Source organism: Natator depressus, chromosome 7, assembly GCF_965152275.1.
Source record: "Natator depressus isolate rNatDep1 chromosome 7, rNatDep2.hap1, whole genome shotgun sequence".
In the NCBI taxonomy this organism is placed as follows: Eukaryota; Metazoa; Chordata; order Testudines; family Cheloniidae; genus Natator; species Natator depressus.
Genome location: NC_134240.1, coordinates 32,861,816 through 32,889,782, shown reverse-complemented (window position 1 = coordinate 32,889,782; position 27,967 = coordinate 32,861,816). Strand labels below are relative to the sequence as shown.

At 56.2% G+C, this 27,967-nt stretch overlaps 1 protein-coding gene across 1 annotated transcript; it reads left to right on the top strand.

The window, feature by feature from the left end:
* The first annotated feature begins 36 nt into the window (after positions 1-36).
* On the top strand, positions 37-27,869 carry EHBP1L1 (EH domain binding protein 1 like 1). Its single transcript, XM_074958043.1, has 21 exons — positions 37-209; positions 577-804; positions 5,950-6,007; positions 6,170-6,265; positions 6,752-6,805; positions 8,177-8,355; positions 9,047-9,198; positions 9,681-9,716; positions 9,841-9,954; positions 10,247-10,637; positions 11,618-11,723; positions 14,851-15,023; positions 15,255-15,303; positions 22,470-23,471; positions 24,010-24,079; positions 25,641-25,726; positions 25,825-25,945; positions 26,373-26,472; positions 26,599-26,672; positions 26,782-26,896; positions 26,987-27,869. The coding sequence occupies exons 2-21, from the start codon at positions 701-703 to the stop codon at positions 27,072-27,074; spliced, it is 3,168 nt and encodes a 1,055-aa protein (XP_074814144.1). The 5' UTR covers positions 37-209; positions 577-700; the 3' UTR covers positions 27,075-27,869.
* The last annotated feature ends 98 nt before the right edge of the window (positions 27,870-27,967 follow it).

The following is a 27,967-nucleotide window of genomic DNA, read 5'->3' as shown; positions in this document are numbered from 1 at the left end:
GGGGAGGGGCGTGCGGGATCCAGGAAGCGCAGACAGGGCCGGCCGACAGGCGCTGGCAGCCTGGCACGGCTCCCTCGGCCCTTCGTTCTCTCGCAGTCGCCGGAGTTTCCCTTCTCTCCCTGTCGGGCTCGGACACGGGAACCGAGTTGGAACTGACCCGCCCGGCGTCTGGCCCGGGGGCAGAGAGCGGGACCGGGGAGACACCGGGGGTGAGAGCCAAGATCGGGGTGTGCGGGCCGGGGGGCAGAGCCAAGAACCCCCTCAGGGATTGGGGTGTCGGGGGTACCCAAGCCCCCCACGGGGGGGGGAGAGTCCATCCCTCCAGGAATCGGGTGTCCGGGGGGAGCCCAGCCCCCCCCCCATGTGTCGGGGGGGAGCCCAGCCTCCCAGAGATCGGGGTGTCCGGGGGCAGCGCAGCCCCCTTAGGGATCGGGGTGTCCGGGGGGGAGAGCCAAGCGCCCCCCAGAGATCGGGGTGTCCGGGGGGTGAATCAAGCCACCCGTGATTTTTCGGGGAGCCCCTTTGGCTCAGTGCCCGCATCCAAGCCGCCGCCGCTCGGGTGTCGTTTTCCGGCAGCCTCTGGGTCTGGGACGATGGGCATCGAGGGGCATCGGCCGGGGCCGCGGGGGCAGCCGTGACCTGAGAGGCGCCTGGCCCGGCTCGGCCGGGGGCTGCTCCGCGGGACCCCCCACGAGCCGCGATGAGCTCCGCGTGGAAGAGACTCCAGCGCGTGGGCAAACGCGCCTCCAAGTTTCACTTCGTGGCCTGTTACCAGGAGCTGATGGTGGAGTGCACCAAGAAATGGTGAGTGGGGCCAGCCCCGCCCTGGGGCAGACACAGTCCGGCTCGCAGCCAGCCTGGAGTGGGGCACAGGTGGGCACGGGGACCCCAGGATATTTAATGGGGCAGAGGTGCGCATGGGGGGACCCCAGTATATCTAAGGGACAGAGGTGTGCGTGGGGGGCCCTAGTATATTTTATGGGGCAGAGGTGGGCACGGGGGGACCCCAGGATATCTAAGGGGCAGAGGTTGGCTCGGGGTACCCCAGTATATCTAAGGGGGAGATTAGGGATGGGAGGATGAGGGGCTGTGTCCCCTGGAGCATTGGGGGGGGGTTGTCACAGGGAGAGGGAAGCTCTTCGTAGCCTCTTCTTTTTGTTTATTAACATGAGTTAATTAATCAAGGAGATTTAAGGAGGGAGCCAGGTACCTCTGGTGGGGGTGGGGGGGAATTAACTCTTTCTCTGCTGACAGACCCCAATGGGGGACAGTTCAGCCATACACCAGGGCGGGGGGGAATGCGTTCACTTTTTTCACTCTGGGAAGGGTTTCCCCCTCTATTTTAGCCATAGGAAGGGAGCCCCCAAAATACTGTTGGGAGGGGTGACTGAATGAGAGAAGTCCAGGTTGTTGTCATGGGGGGGCTGACAAGGCTGGGCTGGAAGATGGGACACCTCCCTCCCCGGTCATGGTGAGGAAATTTGGGCATCTGGGGGGGAATTGAGGGTGGAAAGGGGTCAATCCCCACACTCCAGTTTATAGTGGTTGAGACTCCCCCCTCCTCCTCTGCCCCCATGTTGCTGCTTCCACCCCAAAGCTCCCCATTTCCAAATCTCCCCCTCCTCAAACTCCTGCTGAGCCAAGCACCCCTAGCAGCTCCTGGGTCAGAGGGGGGTGCCCTGGGGCTGGCCTCTGCACAGAGATGTAAGGAGGCTTGGTTGTTGTGGAGCTGGGAAGGGTGTTTGTAGATTTGATGGGGCAGGGGCAAAGTCTAAGGGTCCAGCCCGCTGTGGGGCTTGGTCGATGCAGACTGGCCCCTCAGGCCCAAGCGGAGAACCAGCCAGGGGTCTCCCCCACCATGCCATCTGTGGAGGTGTGCCCCAGCCCATGTAGGGCTTGTGGACGAGGTGAAATCTAGAGCTGAACCTAGGACTCCGGGACTGGCAGGAGGTAGGGGGGTCTCTCCAGAATGGGGGGCAAAGCAGAAGAATCGAGAACATGCTCTAGAACACAGGGATTGGCAGAAGGTGGGTGTCTCTTGAGGCCTGGAGGAGGGGCTGGGGCAGGAGGAATCTAGAACGTGCACTAGACCATGGGAAGTGACAGGTGGTGGTAGGGTTCCTCTAGGATTGGGATAGGGCTGGAGTCTAGAGCATGCTCTAGAACACGGAGATAGGGGGAATCTCGTCATTTCCTGTTTTGGCGGGTGAAGGGGGTGGCTAGAGCTGGAGACATCCTCTGTGATTTAGGGGGAACCTAGAAGTGGAAAGATCCCCGTCTCTCAAGCTCTGGACCATCTCCATGGAAATGGGAGGAGCCAGCGGGGGAGGGAGCTCTTGGGATTTTTTTTAAACTAAAATGACCTTAAAAGGGATTCATGGAAAAATGATAAATATTTAGTGACAGCAGCTAAAAATAGAAACAGGAGGGAGTGGGGAGAGGGGGGGTAGGGGGCCTGGGGTGCAGGGGAGAGAGGCAGAGAGACTGTAGGAAGAGTGGGCCTGTAGGGGGTGGGCAGGATAAAGGCTTCTCTGTGAAATGAGATATGGGGCCCTTCCAGAGCAGAAGTGTCCCAACAGGGTTCCCCAGGCCCTTCCCCTTCCCTTCAAATCCCCGCCCTCAAACGCTCCTTCCCCCTCTCTGTGGTTCCTCCCCACAATCTCTCTCCCTCAGGGGCTCCTCCCCCTTTCCCAGATGCCCCTCCCCTTTCCTCATTGTCCCTCCTCTTCTCCCCATGACCCCTCCCTGTTGTCCCACCCCACCCTTCATGCTTCCTCTCCCACCTCTCCTGTTGCTATGCCCCAAGGATTTCCCCCACCCCAATCCCTGGATGGGGCCCAAAGCCCCAACCCATCTCTCCCCAGCCTTCCTGCCCCCTGGGCTCTGGCTGCCCCAATCCAGGTCTGTGGAGGAGTTAGGGGGTATCAAGTTTCCCAGCAAGACACCAATTTAGCTCAGCACCTGCATAGATGCTCTGATCTCCGACCCCCTCCTGACAGAGCTAAATTTAGCCCCTTGGCCACAAGCCCAGGAGGGAGGAAGGTGCTTGTAAACTGGCCCAGGTCTCAGAGCAATTCACCTGGCCAGGGGCTCAGGGCTGGAGTTGCAGGGGGCTACAGGTTGAGAGTGAGGAGTATTGGCAGCTGGGAGGGGAAGCCCAGAGCTGGGATAGCACGGGGCTGTGGGCCAGGAGGAGTGAGGGACACCAGCCAAGCTGGAGGTGGGGGAGCCCAGGGCTGGGCTAGCGGGGGGCTGTGGGCCGGGAGTGAGGGACACCGGCAGAACTGTAGGTGGGGGAAGCCAGAGCTGGGTTGCAGCTGAGCTGTGGCGGGGCTGTAAGCGGGGACTGAGGATTTGCTACAAGCTGCGGGTGTTTATATTTCCACCTCATACAAGAGCTAAGAATACCCTGTAATGGTCAATGTTATGACAGTGCCGGGATGGGGGAGGGGTGCCTCCTGGGTGTCCTGGCAGGGCTCAGACATTCTGGCGAGCAGGAGGTTTACAAACTCCTTGTTGTGAAGGTGCCAGGCTGGATGGGCCCTTGGGGCTGCTCTGGGGCTGCCCGCTGACCTTGGGAGAGTGACATCTGTGGGTTGGAGGTGAGGGGCCTTGGCTGAGACTCTGGGAGAGGGGTGACCCTGGGAATCAGTGACAGCATCAGGGTGGGGGAGCGAGGCCATGACTGACACAGGCAGATGGGGAGCTGACCTGTAGACGCCATAGCATTGCAGGCCAGCCCGACCCCTCTGGGAGCCCAGGGCTGGGATAGGAAGGGGCTGCAGGTCAGGACTCAGAGGCACCGGCAGAGCTGGGGGGGGAGCCCTGGTGCTGTGTGGTGGATGTGGGGGAGGCTAGGCCCTGATCACTTGTATCCACCTGCTGTCAGGATGTTCCCAGCTTTTTTTCATGGTGTGAATGGTGATTCTGGGGGGTGGACTGTGTAAATAAACAGGTGAGCTGTCATTAACCTCACCCATCTGGTCAGAAATCCCCCCCCCAGCCATTGCATCCCTGCCCCCCCTCAGCTCACAGTCAGCTAGAGCAGCAGTGACACCCCCCACTCAGCCGGCCACTGACCTGTGGCCAGAAACTCCCTGTACAGCTGGTGAGTCGAACGCCATGTCCAGTCGGCAGTGCTACCATGTGATAAACCCACTGGCAGCCAGTGCCCTCCCCAACAGCTGGGCAGTACCCCACCTTAATAGCCCCTGTGCCCCACCCCAGAGGCAGCTGCATCTGAGCCCTGGGTGGGGGATCCTCGGATAAACAGCCCCATGCCCTTCCCCAGAGGTGGGTGCATCTCAGACTGGAGCATAGGAGCTGCAGAGGAGTTGAGATAACCTCACATACAAGTATGCTTTGGAAGTGCGTCCCAGCCAGCCAGGGCTGGGCTGCATACGCAGAGTTTCCAGAACATCCCTTTGGAGGAACAAGAAGCCTTCAGCTCTTCCTTCGTGCCTTCGAGCCAGGAATTCCAGCCTTTACAGCCTGTAATGAATTATACAACTTTGCAGCCCTGTCTGCATCCCTGCTAGGGAGTCAGCAAACTGGGACACACACACAATCACCCAAGGTTGTGCAAAGGATCTGTGGCACAGCCAGTAATGAAACCCAGGAGTCCTGATTCCCAGTCCCTCTCTCCCCTTGCTCTAACCCTCCAGACCACTCTCCTCCCAGAGCTGGGGATAGCACCAGGATTCCTGACACCCCCCCAACTCCCTACAATGCCTGCGGCTCTGCAGGGCTTGGGGCGCAAGAGTGCAAGCACCAGCCGGCCCCACCCCAGGGCCTGGCCCACATGGCTGTTAAAGATACAGAGCAAAATGTCTCAGATCCAGACGCTCTGATGTCAAGGGGTGAAGCAGAGGCATTGGGTAGGGGAGGGGGAGGTGCCCAGCACCTCTCAAGGACTATGACACAGGCCTCAGACTCCTGGCCCAGACAGTGGCCTGCAGAGAGAGCAGGGCTGGGATCCCCACACCCCTTGGCAAAGTGAGCCATGGCGTTCACGCTTCCTGAGTAAACACCCTGTCTGCCGTGCCCCAGCAAACGCAGCTTCTCAGATCTACAGAGTGACTCACTGGTTTGTACCATGCTAGGGCTGGCTGCGCCTGCTCCTACCTGGACCCGGGAGACTGGGCAGCAGAGAGCAGGGTGGGGGCTCTGTGGGGGCTCTCTCCCCTGGCAGTCACTGCTGACCCCAATGCCCCAGTGTGGTGCTGTGCAGCAGGGGGTGCATGCCCCTTGCAGTCACTGCTGATCCCAATGCCTCAGTGTATTTTTCTCTCCAGGCTCCTTCCTCCAATCCTTATCTCTTTCTGCCCCAGTGTCTCTCACTGCGTGTGGGGCGAGCAGGGGGTTCAGGCTGGGCCATACCCGCCCAGCAGCCAGGCGGGGGAAGATAAAAACCCTCCCCACCCAGCTCTGCAATGTGCTGCTCTCTGGGCAGCCCAAACTGGGAGCAGTGTTCTAACCTCTAGCCCCCACGCCCCTTTCAGAGCTGGGGTAGAACCCAGGAGTCCTGGCTCCCAGCCCCTCCTGAGCTAACCCACTGGTGCCCACTCCCCTCCCCGAGGTAGAACCCAAGTGTCCTGACTTTTGCTCTAACCAGGGGCGTTACTGGGTGGAGGGGGACATTGGTCAGATCTGGGGGGCAGGAAGTGCGGGATATTGGGTTAGAAGGGCTTCTACTTCTAGGGACTGGGCAAGGAGTGGGAGAGTCGGTGAAGCTGCATAAAGGGGGGCAGTTCTGGGGATTGGCAGAGGGGTGAGGAGGGAAGATTCTCCATGGGGGTAGTGAGGGGCAGATGGTGGGGCTGGGACCTGGGTCACCTGCTACCCTGATCCCAATGGGAAGGGTTGTGGGGAGGGTCCTTGGGCGTTTAGCTGCTCTTCCTCCCCTCCCCTCCTAATTTGTTCATTCATTCCCTCCCTCTCGCCTCACAGGCAGCCAGACAAGCTGATTGTGGTTTGGACCAGGAGGAACCGACGTGTCTGCTCCAAGGTGGGTGGATTCAGGATCCCTTCTCTGTAGGGGGGCCAGCTCTGCTGCAGCCCCATGGTGGGGGGACTGACTAGCTGGGGGGAGGTGGTGGAAGGGAATGTGACACGTGGCTGTTCCCCCTGGGGGCACAAGCTCTGATCTGGCTGTGTGTGTGTTCTGCAGGCTCACAGCTGGCAGCCGGGGATCAAGAATCCGTACCGGGGGATGGTCGTGTGGATGGTGCCGGAGAATGTGGATATAATGGTGACGCTGTACCGGGTATGGCAGCTGCCGCTCGCACAAGCACACCATCGCCCTGTTGCGCACGCACGCTCATGCACTCCTTCACACTGACACGTGTATTCTTACACTGGCCTACGCACTCGGCACAGCACTCGCACCAGCAACGAACGGCTCTTACCCAGATGTGCGGCTCTTCTGTGGTTGTGCCGGGGTTTGCACAAAAGCACTGAGGCATGCTCCCTGGCTCACGGTTACACACCAACTCACAGCTTCCCGTGCACTGCTGTGCCTGTCCGCTCCTCTGCCTGCCTGTGGGTGCACACTGGGCACTCACACTTGCAGTCACACACCCATCCGCACACTGCTGCGTGCAGTCTCGTGGGGCTGGCACATGCTCAGGCCTCCCTTTGTACGATCCCGACAACACACACACACTTGCACCCTTGCGTACAACTCCCCCCATGCCCCAGTGCAACAAACAGTGCAAAGCCCCTCTCATCTTCTGCCCTATCCCCTCCACAGGACCCCCACGTGGAGGAGTATGAAGACAAGGAATGGACCTTTGTGATTGAGAACGTACGTCCAGGGAGAACCAGAGTGCGGTAACTCAGGGCTGGATGACAGTGGCCAGCCAGGACATGGGATCTTCCATCGCAAAGCCATGCAGGGCTGCTAAGTGCAGCTGCCTCTGGGGTGGTGTGACGCTTCCCAGGGCGCTAAGGCTAGGAGGCACCTTGTCACCTCCTGTCCTTAGTGTGAGGGACTCTTGTTTGTGCCTATCGGGGCCCAACTCCACCAGCCACAGGCAGCACAAGTGTCCCCCAGGCCGATGCTGTCCCTCTGCAGGCTAGCAACCGGCCCGTCCCAGCCACCAGCCCTGCAAACGTCTCTCTGGAGTGCCCAGCCCCTGCTCCGCTGGATACTCCCAGGGTTCACTGATATGCTGCTCCCGGGGGTACAGGACGCCCCAGCTGAGATCACCACTCCGGGTAACATAGCACTCAGCCATGCGCCCAGTGAAAGCAGGCGTCAGTTTAATTAACAAAGACTAGAGCCTCGAGAAGTAGCAAGTGAAGGTGTAGGGAACAAACCGCAACGTTCAATAAACTCATAACTTGCCTTCTCGAGCCTAGACTTACCTAACAAGTCACTTTCCTGTCTAATGAAGAGTAGCTCCCCCAAAGTCTTCCTCCCAGTGCGTAACAGCCAGGCTGGCTGTGCCCCTCTGCTCAATAAGAGGATGCCCCTGGCTGCTTGTCTTTCCCTGGCTGCATCTTCCTTGCAGAGTTTAGCAAACTTTTGATTAGCTTCAGGCGTAGTAATGCTAATAGGGTATCCGCTGGGAGCCATACAGGATGTGCCGCACACAGGAGCAGGCAGGGGAGAAGCGTCAATTGCCTCCCGCTGTTCGTCACCTTCGGGTGACCAGCCCCAGTTCCCAGACCTTAAGAACATAATTGTTATTGTAGATATACAGCTCCTGAAGTATTATCTGTATGTACATTTCGCAATGGTTATGACAACCAGTGGGCTACTGGCTTTCAGTAGAGACTTCGCCTGCCACCCTTTGGTGAATTATTGTGCATGTACCAGACCCAAGGGATTTCTGTAGCCCCAGGCACCCCCTCTGTGCCCTCTCCCAGTTGGCACCAAGAGCTTACTAGGTCACAGGAGGAACACAGCAGCCGTTTAACAGCACATAGTCTGTAAAGGGGACAGTGTAGCTGAGGGAAAGATGGGAAATCAGGATTCCTGGGTTCTATCCCCATCTGTAACATGGCAGTGGTGTCTAGTGGTTAGAGTGAGCGGGGCCTGGGAGTCAGGACTCCTGGGTTCTCTCCCCAGCTGTGGGAGTGGAGTGGGGTCTAGTGGTTTTAGGGTAAGGGAGGCTGGGAGTCAGGACTCTCCTCTCACCCCCTGCTCACAGTGCTCACTCCCTCTTCCCAGGAGTCCAAGGGGCACCGGAAGGTGCTGGCCTCGGCCGATGTTAACCTGCAGCGCTTTGCCCGCCCCACGCCTGCCCAGGCCGAGCTGAAGCTGAAGCTGAAGCCGCGCTCGGTCAAGGTGGTAGCAGCCACGCTGCAGCTCACGCTGTCCTGCGTCTTCCTGCGCGAGGGCAAAGCCACGTGAGTTCTGTCAATAAAGTGGGGCTTACGGAAACAGGCCTGTCTGGGAACAGCAGTGTCCCTTGGCGGGATGGGGTGGGGCAGGAAGGGGCTCTGGCTTGCACTTCCCTCTCCATGCTGCTCCGGCGCGGGGGGCAGCATGGGGGCTTGGCCCAAGGAAGGGCTGGAAAAAGAGCAAAAGACTTGACTGAGGATGAGTGCTCTTGGTGACCATCTTGGTGCAGGCAGATGGCTGCTTGAGAGTGACTATCTTGGCATGGCTGCAGGGGAAGAAGGTGGCTTAGGCAGCCATCTTGGCATGAGCGAGGAGGGCGGCAGAGGGCAGCCATCTTGGTTAGAGGGTCTCTCCGGGCAGCCACGTTGGCACCGCTGTTGAGGAAGAGGCTGGTTTAGAGAAGTCACCTTGGCAATTTTTAATAGCAGGACGCTCTGGCACTAGCCACAGCTGGTGCATCGTTTAAACAGTCCCCTCCCCTGCCAGTAAGGGTCACAGAGGCAGGGGTGGGGCTGCCCTCGCCCGTGGCTTAGGAAAGCCCCATGTTTCCAGAGGGACAGTGCGAATGGTTGCAAGGGTCACACCAGGCTGGAGGGGGGAAGGGAACTGGAGCTGTACCATCCCACCTTACCGTGACCCCCCTGCCCTGTGACCCCACAGAGGGTTCCCCCCCTTACGCCGTGCCTTGCCCCTCAGGGACGAGGACATGCAGAGCCTGGCCAGCCTCATGAGCGTCAAACCCAGCGACATCGGCAACCTGGATGACTTTGCCGACAGTGACGAGGACGACGAGGCAGCCAGGAGGGTGCGGCAAGAGGATGGGAGCGGCCAGGGCACAGCGCCAACAGGTGGGACCAGCCAGCCAGTCCTGAGCCCTCACCCCCATCAGCCCTGCCGGTGCCCCTCACTCCCAACCCGCAGCCACCTGCTATGCCAGCCCTGGGCACACCCACATCCAGCTCTGCCAGTGCCCCTCAGTCCTGTCCCACAGCCCCCTGCTTTCCCACCCTGGTCCATTCGTAATTGCGGTTTGCCTTGGTTGCTGTTTGGTGGGGTTCCCTCGGCTCCACTATTGCTGTGGCTCCTGATAGTAGCATCTAGTGTCTCTTTGCCTTCCAGCAGGGGGCGCTCTCTAGGCTTCTCTTTCCTGGGGGGCAGTGACTGAGGTCCCAGTCTGTCCCCTGGGATTGACAGCTCTGTCCCCACTCCCCGGGGCAACTGTGCTGTCTTGGCGTTAGTCATTCTCTCTCTCTCTCTCTCTCTCTCTCTCTCCTGTCTGTCTGTCTGTCTCCACCACTTTTTGGCTGTCCATCTGTGTCCCGCACTGTAGGTTTCATTCAGACCATATTGCTGGGCTATTTCACAGGTAGGACCATCCCGCCAAGTGGGGTTCGGGGCAGGTGGGGCGCAGAGTAGGCAGCAAACCACTACATCTCTCTCTCTTTCTCTCCCTGCCTCCTTCCACATTCCCTTACTCCTCCCGCCCCCAGACACATCACGAGAGCTCAATACTCTTGCTGAGGAAGAGGAGAATCCCTCGGCCCCGGGGACCAGCAGGGCAGCAGCTGGAAGAGCAACCTCCTATGGGATGCCCCGGGAGGCAGGTAAGTCAAAAGTGGGTGCAAGAGTCCTGGGCTGGGCACCAGGACTCCTGGGTTCTGTCTGGGAGGGACGTGGGGTCTAGTGGTTAGAACAGCGGGGGCTGGGAGTCAGGACGCCTGGGTTCTAGCCCAGCTCTGGGAAGGGAGGGGGGTCTAGTGACCTGAGAAGAGGGGGAATCCGAGAGCTTCCCATCAACTCCCCCAGGGCAGGGATATGGGGAGGTGCTGTATAGCTGTCACCCACTTCCATTGCCCCCAGTCTCTGACTCCTGGGATCCTCTCCCCTCTCCTGCAGGCTCTGCCAAGGAGGAAACCATCCAAGTGGCCGACACCCCAGATGCCCCCCTGAGGGACACCCCACACCCAGCCCTGGAGCTGGTCCTACAGGGAGCAGCACCCTCCCCTCCCCCGGAGCTGATGGGGGCACCCCCAGTAAGTGGTGCAGGCCAGGCCGGGAGGGCTGGGCAGAACATGGCAGCCGGTGGGAACCCAGTGGGAGCTGCGGGGGCTGTGGAACCAGGTGCTAAGGGGGAGACAGGGGCCCAAGCTCCGGATCAGGCCCACAAGCCAGGCACAGGCCCCTCGCAGGAGACGGGACGACGTGGTGGCAACCCCAGGGCTGAAGAGGAGGAGAAAGCAGCAGCCTTGATGAAGCGGCCGGCATCAGGGAGTGACACCAAGGGCAGGTGAGTCTGGAGCCCTGGCTTCTATCCTGGCTCTGGGAGGGGCGTGGGGTCTAGTGGTTAGAGCAGGGGGCTGGGAGCCAGGACTCCTGCATTCTATCCTGGCTCTGGGAGGGAGGGGGGTCCAGTGATTGGAAGTAGGGGACAGGGGGGCTCGGAGGATGGCGTTGTGGTGGGAAAAGGTTAGTGCCTAGCTGCTTATGGATAAACCCAGCTACCCAGGGTTGGTTTTGCTTCTGCCTTCAGGAGGTCTGATAGTCCCCTCCCCTCCCCTCCCCTCCCCCGCTTAGGGAAGAGTGCCTGTTCAAACCCAAGGCGGAAGCGGCACTTCCCCTGCCCAGGAAGGGAGCTGCAGGCCAGGCTGCCAGCTCTGCCCCTTCCAGGGGGTGGGGGAAGGGACGCAGCTGGCTCTGCAGGAAACTGCTGTTCCCTACTGAGCCCAGCAGATTAACAAAGGAGGAAGTTTGGGGGGTGGGGCAGGGAATGGGACACGGGGCCTGTCCCCTCTAGGGGGCGCTGGCTGTGATCCAGCACCAGGGTGGGGGACTGGCAGGCTCAGAGGGGTGGAGAATGGGGCCTGTCCCCTCTAGGGGGCGCTGGCTGTGATCTGGCCCCATGGTGGGGGATGGGCTGGCTCGGAATATCCCAAAACTGCTCATCTGTGCTGAGGAACTCCTGTGTTTAGGGGACATTTTCAATATTCCAAGTGGAGTGTAGAGAGAGTGGGGTCTAGTGGGTTAGAGTGGGGGGGGCTGGATGCTAGGACTCCTGGGTTCCATCCCTGGATCTGGGGGGTGGGGTGGTTAGAGCAGAGGGGTTCAGGGAGCCAGGATGCCTGGTGTCTGTTCCTGGGCCTTTCAGTCCCCATGCTGAGAAGATTGGGCTCATTGTGAAGTTGGGAGGATGAGAAATCCCCCCAGGAGGCAGCTCTGCCCTCGTGATGAGACCGACTCCCCTTCTGTCCCCTTTGTCCCTCCCTGCAGGCCCAGTGACATCTGGATGCCCCGGGCGGAGAGCCCTGTCCCTGCCCCGCGGCGTAAGAAACCTCTGCTGCCGGAACCCGCTGCGCCCACAGCTCCACCCCCTGAGGTACCCTCCACACGGAGACGCCGATGGGAAGGTGCCAAGCCGCCTCCCTCCCAGCTCAAAGTGGGAGCAGCGAAGTCAGTGCAGGGCCCTCGACCCGCAACCTCTCTGCCTGTGCCGGTGGTGCCCACCAGGGCCCGGCAGTCCCGGCCTAGGTCAGCAGAACTGCCAGCTCGGCCGAAGCCACTGCCCCGGCCCCGGAGGGACAGGCGGGCCCGTTCGGCGTCTCCAGGTGTCTCTGTAGTAATGTACCTCGATGAGGATGCACCAGGACCAGCCGTTGTTGCTGGGGAGGGCATCGGCCTGGCCAGGAGCGGCTTGGGGGCGGGTGTGCCCTCGGCTGCTGCGCTGCTGGCTGTGTCGTCTGTGGTGGGGCTGCCCCCAGTGCCGTGGGGCAGGCAGGGAGAGGAGGCGAAGGCAGCAACAGATGCTACTGGTTGGCCAAGCATCGGGGGTGCTTTTGCTCCTGCAGTGGTGCCCCTCAGTGAGGAACAGGGAAGGGCGACAAGAGAGGGTCCCAGGGGGGCATCCCATCTGGAGATGCTGACAGCAGATGGGGCAGCCGGGAAGGATGCTGGGGGAGCTGCTGTGCAGGGGGGGCCAGGAGGTGCAGCCTCTCTGGTGGGCCCCCCCAAGCCGTGGAGGTATCGGTTGGAAGATGTGGTGGGAGAGGGTGCTGAGGGGGCATCCAGAGGGGTGATGGAGGCAATCCCAGGCCAGTTGGAGAGGGGCAGGCCGGAGGAGCCCGCGGAAGGGGAGAACTGCAGGGCAGACAGGAAGGCACATGGGGGCGCAGCTCAGCGTGCAGCAGAAGTTGTGCCCTCACTGGAGGGGCACAGAACAGAGCTGGTGGCACAGGAGGATTCTGGGCGAGGATTCTGGCCAAGCCCAGCACCAGACCCGGCTCCCGCAGCGACGGCCCCCAAGCTGGAGCAGCGCAGGGCAGCAGGAGAGAGACCCAGGACAGCATCCCAGCCAGAGAGGCCGGGAGCAGAAAGAGCAGCTTGGAAGGACACTGCAGGGGCTGCTGTGCAGGGGGGGGCAGGCGATACACCCTCTTTGATGCCCCCCCCCAAGCCATGGAGGTGTCGGTCGGAGGACATGGTGGGACAGGGTGCTGGGGAGGTGCCCAGCAGTGTGATGAAGGCAGGAGCAGGAGATGGACTGTGGGGGACAAGCCCAGCCGGGCCAGAGTGGGGCAGGCTGGAAGGGGCAGGGGGAGAGGCGGCTGGCAAGCCGGGTGGTGGTGCTGGGCACTCAGTAACAGCAGGCACCTCGCCTGTGGAGGCCCCAGCCCAGCCGGAGAGAGGCAGGCTGGAGGAGGCAGGGGGAGAGGCAGCCAGCAGGCCAGGTGGAGGCGCGGCAGGGGGAGAGGCGGCCGGCAGGCCGGGCGGAGGTGTGGTAGGAGGAGAGGCGGCCGGCAGGCCAGGCGGAGGCGCGGCAGGGGGAGAGGCGGCCGGCAGGCCGGGCGGAGGTGCGGCAGGGGGAGAGGCGGCCAGCAGGGCGGGCGGAGGTGCGGCAGTGGGAGAGGCGGCCGGCAGGGCGGGCGGAGGTGCGGCAGGGGGAGAGGCGGCCGGCAGGCCGGGCGGAGGTGCGGCAGAGGGAAAGGCGGCCGGCAGGCCGGGCGGAGGTGCGGCAGGGGGAGAGGCGGCCGGCAGGCCGGGCGGAGGTGCGGCAGGGGGAGAGGCGGCCGGCAGGCCGGGCGGAGGTGCGGCAGGGGGAGAGGCGGCCGGCAGGCCGGGCGGAGGTGCGGCAGGGGGAGAGGCGGCCGGCAGGCCGGGCGGAGGTGCGGCAGAGGGAAAGGCGGCCGGCAGGCCTGGTGGAGGTGCGGCAGGGGGAGAGGCGGCCGGAAGACCGTGCGGAGGTGTGGTGCAGTCAGTAACAATGGACGCCCCATCTCTGGAGGCCTCTGCCCGGCTGGAGGGTGCCATGGAGAGCCCAGGAGCCAATGGTAGAGTGCCTGGGGGTGCCACCCCCAGCACAGTTGAGCCCCTGCTGGAGAGGGCTGGGCCAGAGGAGGCAGCTGGTTCCAGAGACCATGGTGTGGCTGTGGGCTCCCTGCCCAGCAAGGAGGATGCCAGTGGCACAAGGCCCCCGCTGGAGACGTGGCAGTCAGGTCTCTGCACAAACAAGCTGGGCAGCCGCACCGCCCCAGGAAGGAGCAGCAGACAGGCTGCAGCCCTCACACTGATGCCCCCCCAGGATGCGCCCATCCTGGGCCCCCCGTCCCCCTTCGCTGAGCCTTACGTCTCACAGTGCCGCTTCACCCTGAGCCTCCCGCCCACCCGCCCTGCCCAGGAGAGGAGTGCCAGCCCATCATCCAACGAGGGGACCCAGGCGTCCGGGCGGGAGCCATCTCCCCCGCCCTGCGGCGCTGCCCAGGGTAGCGTAGGGCAGGAGGCGGCCCAGGTAGGGACAGCGAATGCTTGTGCCCCCCAGCCCTGCCAGCTGCCATGGCTGCCTGCCCGCCCTTGCTTCCAACTAATCCTGTGGGCTGTGTGTGTGTGCGGGGGGTGGTGGCTGTGGCTGTGGAAGGACAGACAGAACCCCCAGCGTTGCTACAGGGATAAAACCTTTAATTGGAGTGTGTGGAGGGGATAAAACTCATAGTGGGCTAACTGCCTCCTCCCCTTTAATCGGGGTTGGGGATAACACCTGGAGATGGATCCCCAGGGCCCACAGTCCCCTCACTAACCCCCTCCACCTCGCTGTGTGGCCCACAGATCCCTGCCCTGCATCTGGCTTGCTCACTGTGCTGCATGGGGGTGGCTGGATCCCAGCTGCTAGTGAGCCCTGGGCCAAGCCCAGCCAGGAGAACACCCTTGCCTAGCAGGGGGAAGGGGAGGGTGCAACAGTCAGGACTTGGCTGGGTCTTTGTCCCATACAGCCCCAGCCCTTCACCCCTGGCTGCCATGGGCCAAAGGGGTGGCTTGATGCCTGTGGGTGTGGGGGATCCATAATCATGGGGGAGGTGACGCGTGGTGGTGGTGGGGTTATGCAGGCAGGAGAATGGGGGAGCCAGGTGGGCAGTATGGCTGGCCAGTGCTGGTGTGGGGGTGCTTTGCCTGGTGTGGGGTGATCCAGCGCCTCCCCCACCCATATCCCACCCCATCCCCTGTTTATCTCCTAGGAGGAGCCCCCAGCAACCAGCCCAGGCTTGGTCAGCTGCAGCCAGTCACTGCTGGAATGGTGCCAAAAAGTCACAGCTGGCTACCGGGGCGTCCGGGTCACCAATTTCACCACCTCCTGGCGCAACGGGCTAGCGTTCTGCGCCATCCTGCACCACTTCCATCCCGAGAACATGTGAGTCCTGGGGCTGAGGGGCAGTGCGGGGAGCCAGGGGCTGGGATAGCAGGGGGCTGCAGGTCAGGATTGAGGGGCACCAGGAAACGTGTGTGTTGGGGGGGAGGCCATGTCTTGGTATGGAGGGGGGCGTGTCTTTGAGAGGCAAGGCGGGGTGGGGTGGGGACTCAAGAGACCCCATTCACTAAGCAGGATCTATCTTTGTTATGTCTGTCTGCCCCCCCCCTCCAGCAATTATGAGACCCTGGACCCGCTCGCTATCAAAGAGAATAACAAGCTGGTAAGTTGGGGACCCCGGCAGGTGGTGGGGAAGGAGACTGTAAGAACATAAGACTGGTGATACTGGCTCAGCCCAGTGATCCATCTAGCCCAGTGTCCTGTCTTCCAACAGTGACTGGTGCCAGATGCTTCAGAGGGAATGACCAGAACAGGACAATTTACCAAGTGGTCCCTCCTGTGTTCAGTCCCAGCTTCTGGTTGTCGGAGACTTAGGGACACCCAGAGCACGGGGTAGCCTCCCTCACCATCTTGGCTAATAGCTGTTGAGGGACCTGTCCTCCATCGGCTTATCAAATTCTTTTTGAGTCCAGTTATACTTTTGGCTTTCACAGCATCCCCTGGCAATGTGTTTCACAGGGTGCGTGTGTTGCGTGAAGAAGTTCTTTCTTGTATTTCTTTTAAACCTGTAGTCTATTGATTTCATTGGGTGACCTAGCCCCCTCCCAACCCTTATGGGAAGGGGTAATTAACACGCCCTTATTCACTTTGTCCACACCAGTCATGACTTTATAGACCTCTCTCATGCCCCCTTAGTTGTCTCTGTTCAAAACTGAACTGTCCCAGTCTTTTTAATCTCTCCTCAGATGGAAGCTGGTCCATCCCCCTCATCATTTCTGTTGCATTTCTCTGTACCTTTTCCAATTCTAATATTTTTTTTGAGCTGGGGTGAAGAGAACTGAACGCAGTATTCAAGGGGTGGGCGTACTATGGATTTATATAGAGGCATTATGCTATTTTCTGTCTCATTATTTATCCCTTTCCTAATGATTCCCAACATTCGTGAGTTTTTTTGACTGCTGCTGCACATTGGCAGATGTTTTCAGAGAACTCTCCACAATGACTCCAAGATCTCTTTCGTAAATGGTAACAGCTAATTTAGTAGATTGTATGTATAGCGAGGATTATGTTTTCCAGTGTGCGTTACTTTGCATTTATCAACATTGAATTTCATCTGCCATTTTGTTGCCCAGACACCCATTTTTGTGAGATCCCTTTGTAGCTCTTTGGAGTTTGCTTTGGGCTTAACTATCTTGAGTAATTTTATATTGTCAACAAACTTTACTAGTCTCACTGGTTACCCCCTTTTCCAGATTATTTATGAATATGTTGAACAGATTCTTGGGGGACCCCACTGTGACGGGATCCCCGGGGTGCAGCCTGGGACTGTGGAACCGCTGTGCCCCCTGAACTCTCTACAGCCTGGGTTGTCTCTCACAATGCTTTGCTAGTGACCAGCAGCAAACCCCTCCAGATGCTATTATCACTCAGCGCAATCGCATGTGGAGCCCCACACCCAGCTAGATTGCATGAATGCTTCCAGAGCCACTTATGAATCACACAGAGAAAGGCACCAATGCCAAATCCCTCCAGCTCTCAGCACTGTACCCCAGGAATATACCGTCTTGCACTGCTCACGATGAGCAATGCAGATTTATTAATTGGTTCACCACTTCATCAATGGAAAGTGGATATACACCAGCCTTTGCAACACCTGAGCAGATTTACCAAATACTTCATACAAACTCACCAGTAAAGATAAACAGTAAAATGAATTTATTGACTACAAAAGATAGATTTTAAGTGATATTAAGTAATAGGCAAATAGTCAGAGTTAGTTACCAGAAGAAATAAAATACAAGCATGCAGTTTAAACTCTCAACCCTATTAGACTGGGCAACATCTAGATTAGGCAGTTTTTTTCACCTCTCTGGATATTGCAGTTCATAGTATACAGATATCATGCTTGAAATCTGGGCCAGTCCCCTCAGTTGGAGTCTTCAGTGTCCTTGTTGCTTGCAGTGTAGGTGGGTGAATGAGAAAGGCCAAACATGGGCCCCCTGTGTTCGGTTTTATGCACTCAATGCATGTGCTTGAAAAACACAAGTCCAGGCATGTCTGGGGGCATTGCTGAGTCTCCAGGCAAGGCTGAGCAATTCCCCTGGTGTGGCCTCATGAATTGTAGCTCCCTTGCTGGACAATGGTTGTTGATGGATTGTTTGCCACCCCACACTGGTGTTGGTTACTTTCCTTGCTGTTGCCTCTGCGGGGCTAATATCTGACTGATTCCCCAACTTACAGCATGTTTTAGTGACAACCGTACAACACAATCTCATAACTTCATATGTGTTAATGATACACATATATGGATAGAGAAATGACTTTCAGCAGATGATAACCTTTCCCCTGATACCTTACAAGGCATGCTTTATATGTAAGATCGTGATTATATAAAAATGAGAAATATGGGGGTTCCAGGACGCTTCCCCAAGGTATAAAATGTCACACCCGCTATTTACCTCTCTACACTGTGAAAACTGACCATATTCATACCCTTTGCTTTTTAAACAAGTTACCAAGCCATGAGCGGACCTTCCCTCTTATCCCGTTGCAGCTTATTTTGCTTAAGATCCTTTGGTGAGGGACGTTGCCAAAGGCTTTCTGAAAGTCCAAGTACGCTATATCCACTGGATCACCCTTGACCACATTTGTTGACCCCCTCAAAGAATTCTAGTAGATTGGTGAGGCATGATTTCCCTTTACAAAATCCGTGTTTACTCTTCTGCATCATATCATGTTCATCTATGTGTCTGATAATTCTGTTCTTTACTATAGTTTCAATCAATTTGCCTGGTACTGGAGTTAGGCTTACTGGCCTGTAATTGCCGGGATTACCTCTGAAACCTTTTTTAAAAATCAATGTTATATTAGCTATCCTCCAGTCATCTGGTACAGAGGGTGATGTTTAAGTGATAGGTTACATACCACAGTTAGTAGTTCTGCATTTTCACATTTGAGTTCCTTCAGAACTCTTGGGTGAATACCAGCTGGTCCTGGTGACTTATTACTGTTTAATTTATCAGTTTGTTCCATAAACCTCCTCTATTGACACCTCAATCTGGGACAGTTCCTCAGATTTGTCACCTAAAAAGAATGGCTCAGGTCTGGGGATCTTCCTCACCATGGGCGGCATGTATGTGCCTCCCCAAACAGCCTGGTGTGGCCCTGCCTAGAAGGCCCCCTCCTGTTTGCCCTTCTCCCTTGGACCCGGCCCAGGCAGGCTGCTCGTCTTCAGGGAAGCATGCTGGAGCTGGGGCTAGGGGGGCTGCAGGCAGCCTGTGGCCTGGACTTGAGATGTCTGGTGCCATGCTGGGGGAGGCGGGTGCGCTCCGGTGCTGGGGCTGTGCGCCCTGTGCTCAGGATGGCTGGAGGTGCTGGGGCTGGGGGATGTGCGCCCCCCACCCAGCACTCGGGGTCTGGGGGACCGTGCGTCACCTGCCTGGCATTTGAGGGTTGGGGTCTTGGGGGGGGGGCCATGTGCCACTGGCCTGCCCATCTACTGCTCTAGGGCTGGAGGGGGTTGCGCACTTCCCAGCGTTTGGGGGTGGGGGGGTGCCACCGGCTGCCCGCCCAGCGCTCAGGGGACTGGGGGGATTGTGCTCCGCCTGCCCAGAATGCTGGTGAGGGGCTGACCCATGTTCCTCACAACCTCTGCTGTGAAGACTGATGGAAAGCATTCATTTATCTTCTCTGCATCGGCCTTGAGTGCCCCTTTAGCACCTCGATTGTCCAGTGGCCCCACTGATTGTTTGCCAGGGTTCCTGTTTCTGATGTACTTAAAAAAAAATTATTGTTAGTTTTTATGTCTTTTGCTAGTTGCTCTTCGAATTCTTTTTTGGCCTGCCTAATTAAATGTTTACACTTGACTTGCCAAAGTTTATGTTCCTTTCTATTTTCCTCAGTAGGATTTGACTTCCATCTTTTAAAAGATGTCTTTTGTCTCTAACCACCTCTTTTACTCTGTTGTTTAGCTATGGTGGCATTTTTTGGTCCTCTTGCTGTTTTTTTTTTTTAATTTGGGGTATACATTTTGTTTGAACCCCTATTATGGTGTTTTGAAAAAGTTTCCATGCAGCTTGCAGGCATTTCACCCTTGTGACTGTTCCTTTTAATTTCCATTTAACTAGCCTCATTTTTGTGTAGTTCTCCTTTTGAAATTAAATGCTACTGTGGTGGGTTTCTTTTGTATTCCACCCCCCTCCAAGGATGTTAAATTTAAATATATTATGGTCACTATTACCAAGCGGTTCAGCTATATTCACCTCTTCGACCAGATCGTGTGCGCCACTTAGGACTAAATCAAGAATTGCCTCTCCTCTTATGGGTTCCAGGACTAGCTGCTCCAAGAAGCAGTCATTAATGGTGTCTAGAAATTTTATCTCTGCATCCCATCCTGAGGTGACGTTCCCAGTCAATATGGGGATAGTTGAAATCCCCCATTATTATTGGGTTTTCTGTTTTTGTAGCCTCTCTAATCTCCCTGAGCATTTCACAGTCACCATCACCTTCCTGGGCAGGTGGTCAGTATATTCCCAGTGCTATACTCTGATTATTCAAGCATGGAATTTGCCATAGAATCTCTATGGATAGACTGTTTGGTGCATTTAAGATTTTCCCTATATTTGATTATATGCTTTTTTTCACATATAGTGCCACTCCCTCACCAGCACGACCTACTCTGTCATTCCTATATATTTTGTACCCTGGTATTACCGTGTCCCAATATCTATCATCATTCCACCAAGTTTCTGTGAAGCCTGTTATATCAGTATCCTCATTTGGTACCCGGAACTACAGTTCACTCATCTTAATGTTTAGACTTCTAGCATTTGTGTACAAGTACTTACACAATTTGTCAATATTCAGTTGTCTGCCTTCATATGATGTAACTGAATGGGACTCTCTTTCCTTTGACTGACTCTCTTCAGTTCCTACCTGTGCACTTTGTCAACTTCTATTCTCTCCTCCTTACTAGGACATAGAGAATCTCCATTAATAGATCCTTCCCTAAGGGATGTCTCTGTCTGAACCCTGTGCTCCTCTGCACTGGTTGGCTTTCCCCCAGCCCTTAGTTTAAAAACTCCTCTTCCACCTTTTTAATTTTACATGCCTGCAGTCTGGTTCCATTTTGGTGTAGGTGGAGTCCATCCTTCCTGTATAGGCTCCTCCTTTCCCAAAAGGTTCCCCAGTTCTATATAAACCTAAACCCCTCCTCCTTACACCATTGTTTCAGCCACGCATTGAGACCCTGCAGTTCTGCCTGTCTGACTGGCCCTGCGCATGGAACTGGAAGCATTTCAGAGAATGCTACCTTGGAGGTCCTGGACTTTAATCTCTTATCTAGGAGCCTAAATTAGGCCTCCCAGGCTTCTCTCCTATCCTTCCCTATCTCATTGGTACCTACATGTACCACAACCACTGGCTCCTCACCAGCACTGCATGAGTCTGTCTAGATGTCTGAAGTGGTCCGCAACCTTCGCACCTAGCAGCCAAGTCACCATAGAATATTAGGGGACCACCAGGGCCATCTAGTCTAACCCCCTGCCAAGATGCAGGATTTGTTGTGTCTAAACCATCCACAACAGATGGCTCTTCAGCCTCCTTTTGAAAACCTCCAGTGAAGGAGCTTCCACAACCTCCCGAGGCGTCTGTTCCATTGTCCTACTGTTCCTACAGTTAGGAAGTTTTTCCTGAGGTTTACTGGAATCTGCGATACTGCAGTTTGAATCCTTTGCCTCTTGTCCTGCCCTCTATGGCAAGAGAGAACAACTTTTCTCCATCTTTTTTATGGCAGCCTTTCAAGTATTTGAAGACCACCATCGTGTCCGCCCTTAATCTCCTCTTTTCTAAACTAAACATACCCAGTTCCTTCAGCCTTCACTCATATGGCTTGCATTTCATCTCTTTGATCATCTTTGTTGCTCATCTCTGGATCCTTTCCAGATTCTCCACGTCCTTTCTATACATTGGTGACCAAAACTGGACACAATACTCCAGCTGAGGCCCAACCAGTGCTTAGTAGAGAGGTACTATCACCTCCCGTGACTTGCATGCTATGCCTCTGTTAATGCAACCTAAAATTGCATTTGCTTTTTTTGCAACAGCATCGCATTGCTGACTCATGTTGAGGTTGTGATCCACCACAACTCCCAGATCCTTCTCAGCCGTGCTTCTGCCAAGCCGGTTATCCCCCAGTCTGTATTTGTGCATTTGGTTTTTCTTCCCTAAGTGTAGCACCTGACATTGGTCTTTGTTGAATTTCATTTTGTTCTGTATATCTCAGTTGTCCAATTTATCAAGATCCCTCTGAACCTTAGCTCTATCCTCCAAAGTATTGGCAATCCGCCCCCCCCACCACCTTTGTGTCATCTGCAAGTCTGATCAGTCTGCTCCCTATTCCTACATCCCTGGTCATTAATGAAGATGTTAAACAACACCGGGCCCAGAACAGCTCCCTATGGAACCCCACTTGAGACCTCCGGTCCGACATCATTCCATTCATAGTTACTCTTTGTTTGCGGTTGTTTAACCAGTTATGTATCCACTTAATGGTAGTTCCGCTGAGCCCGCATTTCTCCAGCTTATCTATCAGAATGTCCTGTGGGACTGTGTCAAAAGCCTTGCTGAAGTCCAGGTATATTATGTCTACCACATCCCCCACATCCACCAAGTCAGTTACCCTGTCAAAGAAGGAAATCAAGCTGGTTTGGCATGATTTGTTCTTGGTAAATCCTTGCTGGTTGCTAGTGATCACCCCTTCGTCCTCCAGGTACTCACAAATGGAATGTTTTATACATTGCTCTCAGGTATTGAAGTCAGGCTAAATGACTGGTCTACAGTTCCCCAGCTCCTCCTTTTTCCCCTTTCTACATTAGCCCTTCTCCTGTCTTCCAGGACCTCTCCTGTCATCCCTGAATTTGCAAATATTATTGCCAGTGGCTCCAAGATTTCTTCAGCTAATTCCTTCTGTACCCTGGGGCTAATAGCATCCAGCCCTGCTGATTTGAATTCAGCCAAATGTGGTTCTCCTGGTCATCGCAGAGCCAGCCATCTATATTTGTAATAATCGAATCCCCTGTTACTATTACCCGGCTCTTCCTACGAACAGGAGTCCCCTCCCCTGGAGAGGACGGAGGAGCTGTTCTGGGTTGGGGAGACTCCCTCCCCCACATGGGAGTATAGGCTGCGGTGTATGTGGTCTGGTGATCAGAGCACATGGGGACTTGGGGCATGACCACTGGGCGTCAGGACTCCTGGGTTTGATCCCTAACTCAGGGAGGGGGCTGGATATTGGGATTAGTCACCCCCCCATTTGTCCCCTCCCCCCAGGCCTACGACGGCTTTGCCTCCCTGGGCATCTCGCGGGTGCTGGAGCCGGCTGACATGGTGTTCCTGACGGTGCCCGACAAGCTCATCGTCATGACCTACCTGTGCCAGATCCGCGCCTTCTTCACAGGCCAGGAGCTGAATGTGGTGCAGATCGCGAACCACAGCAGCCAGAGCACCTACAAGGTGGGCAAGTTTGACTCAGACCCCGCCTTCTCCATTGACCCCGCCCGCTTCTACGCCGAGCGCTTCCAGGGCGCCGCCAAGGGGCCTGAGGAGCCTGGGAGCACTGTCCCTGCTGCAAGGGATGATGGGAAGGCAGCGGCCAATAAAACTGTGACAGGAGAAGCTGAATTGGCCAAGAAACTGGAGGCAGAACTCACCGCCCCAAAGGATGGTGGGACTGATGCCAAGACAGGTGATGCAAAGGATGCTGGGAAAGTGACTGTAAATGGCACCATATCTCAAACAGCTGTGCAATCAGAGGTGGAGCCCTCTGTCGCAAAGGATGCTGGGAAGGTGCCAGTCAATGGTGCGACAACTGAGCCAGCCATGAGTCCAGCGGCAGAGCCACCCACCCCAAAGGATGGAGGGAACAAAACTGCAAAGGATGCTGAGAAAGCATTGGTCAATGGTGCAATGTCCCAATCGGCCAAGAAACCAGAGGCAGAGCCTCTTGGCCCAGAGGATGCTGGGAAGGTGCCGACCAACGGTGACGAGAAGCTGGTGCCTCCTCCACGGCTGAAGCGTCAGTCTGTGCGGAATGGGGATGCGCCGGACCAGGCCGAGCGATCCCTGCAGCGCTCACTGTCTACAGGCAGCCAGGGCCCTGTGGCCCCACCACGCTCCCATAGCAGCAAGTCGAGCTTCTCCCACGTGCGTGATGCAGACCTGCTCAAGAAGCGGCGCTCGCGGCTCAAGAGCGAGTCACTGTCCATGGACGAGGGGGAGGCAGGCGGCCCCCCAGGGGAGACACCACGGAGGAGGTTTGACTGGCTAGGAACGGTGAGTGGGGAACGGGAAGGGGCTCAGTTATTGCAGGATTTCTCCAGGGCACTGCTTTGTTGTAGGGTCTGCATGCACTCGTTTGTTATGGTAGAGTCTCCCAGGAGCACTGGTTCATTATTATAGGGTAGCTCATAAACAGCGTACATAGTCCTAGTATTTATGAAAGACCCTCCCTCCTGGAATACTCTAATAGCAACCTAGTGCATGCAGCCCCGTGAGTCCTTACAGTAACAAATTAGCATGTACAACCCTAGTAATTTATTATAGGGTCTCTTGAGGCTGCATGCACAAGTTTGTTATTGTAGGTTCTCCTGGGAGCATTGGTTTGTTTTTGTCAGGTGTCTCGTAAATACTAGGGCTGTGCATGCTGGTTTGTTATTGTAGGGTCTCTTGGGGGCACTGGGGTTGTGCTGTGCAATTTGTTATTGTAGAATCTCTTGCGGCTGCATAGACTGATTTGTTATGGTAGGGTCTCATGGGAGCTGGTTTATTATTGTAACATCCCCTATCCCTTTTCTCCACCTCCCACCACCAGGACGACCGTGAAGGCTTGATGACCCCTAAGGCGGGACCCCCTGCTTCTGCCAGGACTCAGCCACCCCCAGGTGAGCCCGGGCTTTCTGCAGGGTCTGCTTTATTTAGCAGCATCAGGTTCTGGGGCGAAGGGGCAAGATGGATCCTTAAGGGGGAGCAGGGTGGTTGTGTCAATTTTGAGACACCACAAGCCCAGAGTGTCCAAGATGTTAGCAGACCCCTATCACTGCACAACACTAAAGTGCTAACCCAGGCTCAGGGTGTGGAATTTGGAGACCTCAGCCTGCTTATTCCCAGGGCAAATACTCCATTAAAAATCCCTTTAACCTTGTATTAAAGACACAGAAAAAGAAGAGGCAGGAGAAAGAGTTACCAGGGGGAGGGTGTCTCACAAAACAGGGTGAGTGGGCAACAAAATGGCAGATGAAATTCAAGCATTGATAAGTGAAGGTAATGCACACTGGCAAAAATAACCCAAGTACGCAGGTCTAATGGTGGGGGTCTAAATTAGCTGTTACCACCCAAGAAAGAGATCTTGGAGTCACTGTGGAGAGTTCTCTGAAAACTTCAGCTCAGTATGCAGCAACGGCCAAAAAGGCTAATGGGCTGTTTGGAATCATTAGGAAAGGGATAGAAAATATAATGCCACTACACAAATCCATGGTACGCCCCCACCTTGAATACTGTGCCAGGTTCTGGTTTCAAAAACGATAGAGTGCCACTGGAAATGGTTCACAGAAGGGCTGGCAAGATGATCAAAGGGTCGGAACAGTTTCCATATGAGAAGAGGCTACAAAGATAAGGGCCATTCAGCTTGGAGAAGGGACAACGAAGGGGGGATAGGATAGAGGTCTAGACAATCGTGAATGGTGAGGGAACGGTGACGAGAAGTTTTATTTACCCTTTCTCTAAATACAAAAATGGGGTCACCTGATGAAATTGATAGGCAACAGGTTTAATACAGCCAAGAGGACACAACTCACAATTAACCCGCGGAACTCATTGCCATGGGATGTTGTGATGGTCAAAAATAGATCCATACTAAAAAACGAACTAGATAGCCATTGATGGACCTGTCCTCCATGAACTATTAGCCAGGATAGTCGGGACCCAACCCCCTGTTCGGGGCAACCCTAGACCTCTGCTGGTAGCGGCTGGGATTCAGCTGGAGCCGGCAGAGATGGCAATGTCAGGTGGGTCCCTCTCTCTGGCCCCGGGCTTCCCTCAGGATTAGGGTGAAGGAGGCACCATGGTATTGTGCTGCCTCCTCCAGTCCCAGGACACCATGGGGGTGGCAGCCATGGTGGGGAAACTTGCTTCTCCTTCCTGGCCACTGTCACCCAGCCAGCTAGCCTCCACTCCCCTCTGTGTTTTGGCCACTGCTTAGGCCTGGTTTCCAACATCCCAATGTTGGCCCATTGATTTCCAGGCCCACGTGCCTCATTTGCCAGACACAATTACCATATAGTAGCTGCCCTCTGCTCGGAGTAGTTGTGTCTGTCTCCCTGCCGCACCTTTGCCCCTCAGCAGCTATTGTTCACACCCCAATAATTACAACAGGGCTAGCGAATGGGGTTTAATTGCTTCTCGTGACCCCAATCTAACTGCCTCTCTCTGTCTTCTCCCCCCCAGAGACAGCCCCGTCCCACAGTGCTACCCCTCAGGAGCCGTCCCGGGATCCCAGCAATGAAACCAGCACCGCAGAGGAGGAGGTTCCGGTAAGGATGGGTAATTGGGGGAGGTGGTGGCAGGGACTGGGACACAGGGCCTTTCCCCTCAAGGGGGCACTGGGTCTGACCTCCTGCCTCCCTGGCAGCGGTTCCAAGACACCAGCCAGTACGTGGTGGCCGAGCTGCAGGCGCTGGAGAATGAACAGAAGCAGATTGATGCCCGGGCAGCCGTGGTGGAGAAGGATCTGCGCAGCCTCATGGAGTCAGGTGCTGCGCCGGGACACATACAACAGCCCTGCGGGCAGCTGGGACTAGTGATCAGGCACTGTCCTGTGCCCTCACCCCATCCAGCACTGTGGCCTCTCAGTACCACCTGCTGGCGGCTTCTGGAACTGCTCAGGACCCCTTGATGCTGCAGTTATGGAGTGGGAACCCCTCATGGGGGGGATGTGCTCTGCATGGATGCCATGTCGCTGCCCTACCAACCCCAGCTGGGCTTGAAGGGAACAGGCAGTTAATAGGGGTGGAGAGAAGTTGGGGAACTCACCAGGGGACGACCCCATCCCATCATTGGGCCATGCTCACCCACCTGCCCCATCAACACTCACCGCTGCATTGCCACACAGGTGCAAATGCCACTTGCTGGTTCCTGTAGTGTACTCACACCCCACTCCTCCCCCACCTGCCATTGCAGGCGCAAACCGGACCCAGGAGGAGGAGCTGATCCAGGAGTGGTTCACACTGGTCAATAAGAAGAATGCGCTGATCCGGCGCCAGGACCAGCTGCAGCTGCTGTGAGTGATCCTGGGGGGAGGGTGGTGGCTGGGCTTTTCGTGATCATCCAAACCATTGAAGGGGAGAGAAGGTGTAACCTTGGGACTAACCACACCCCCACACCATTTTCTCCTTCCCCACCCCAGGATGGAGGAGCAGGATCTGGAAAGACGATTTGAACTACTGAGCCGGGAGCTGAGAGCCATGTTAGCTACTGAAGGTGAGGGCTGGGTCCCTGAGAGCAAAGGGGACTGGCAGTCTGTGGAAGGGGGGTGGGGGCTGGCTCTTGCTCTGGGTTCTCAGCTGAGATGTCTCTCCAACTCCTGCAGATTGGCTCAAGACGGAAGCCCAGCAGAGGAGGGAGCAGCTCCTATTGGAGGAACTGGTGTCGCTGGTGAACCAGCGTGATGAGCTGGTGCGAGACCTGGACATCAAGGAGAGAATGTGAGTCTGGGCATGGTTTTCAGATGGGGGGGTTTGAGGTCAGGCGTTGCACCCTACATTTTAACTTGTATCTTCCCCCTCCCCCAACAGAGCCTTGGAGGAAGATGCCAGGCTGCAGCGGGGCCTGGAACTGCAACGGCGCAAATACAGCCGCAAAGATAAGTGCCGCATCAGCTAAGAGGCAGATGGCCACTCCACAGTCCTTGTCAGTGTCCTGTGGCTGGGATTCTACCCAGGATGCCCGCCTGCCTCTTAAAGGGCTCAAAGGTTTGCCTGCTGCTGCTGTTACCTCAGTGCCTCACTGTGTTACCCTTGTACATTTTGCTGGTTTCCCTTCCAGTCTGGCCCCACTCTAGGACAGATGCAATTTCCCAGCCTTCTCCAATGAATGCCAAGGGGAGCACAGGGAGCCTGGCTGTCCCCTATGGCAGAGGGAAACAGTCTATTGGGGGTAGGGTGGGGCTATTTATTTGTGTGTGTGTGTGTGTGTGTGTGTGTGTAAGAGACTTTGTTCAGCTGGGTGTCCCTTCCCCACCCTGTCAGCTGCCATTTCACAACCAAGTTGTTGGGGTTTTACCATGGTACAAAAAGTTGAGGGGAGAGCAGAGAACAGAAGTGCCTTGACAATGCTGTCCAGCCATGTGTTGTAATGGCAAGTTTCAATTCCTTGTTCCCTGGGTATTTGCACTAATTTGTAACTGTTTGAAATATGAAATAAAGAGATGTGAAAGAAAGCCAACTCATACACTGCTGCAACTGAGTTGTGTATAACAGCTGCACTCAAAAGGAGTCAAAATTTCCAGAGATCTGCTACAGGGCTATCTATGTAGCAAATCCTCCGATCTATACACAGTATAGTCATTCTTCTTACTACATTCTGTTGGCCACCAAGTCAACTTTGCTGTGATGCCTCCATGGATGGGTGGTGGGAGGGGAATAAGACCAGGACATTTGCCCCAAGGGATGTGTGTGTGTGTGTGTGTGTGTGTGTGTGTACACAATTGTTTTGATGGCTTTAGAGGAGTTGGTGGCTCTGACAATTTAACTTCAGGAATAACAAGTAAATATGCA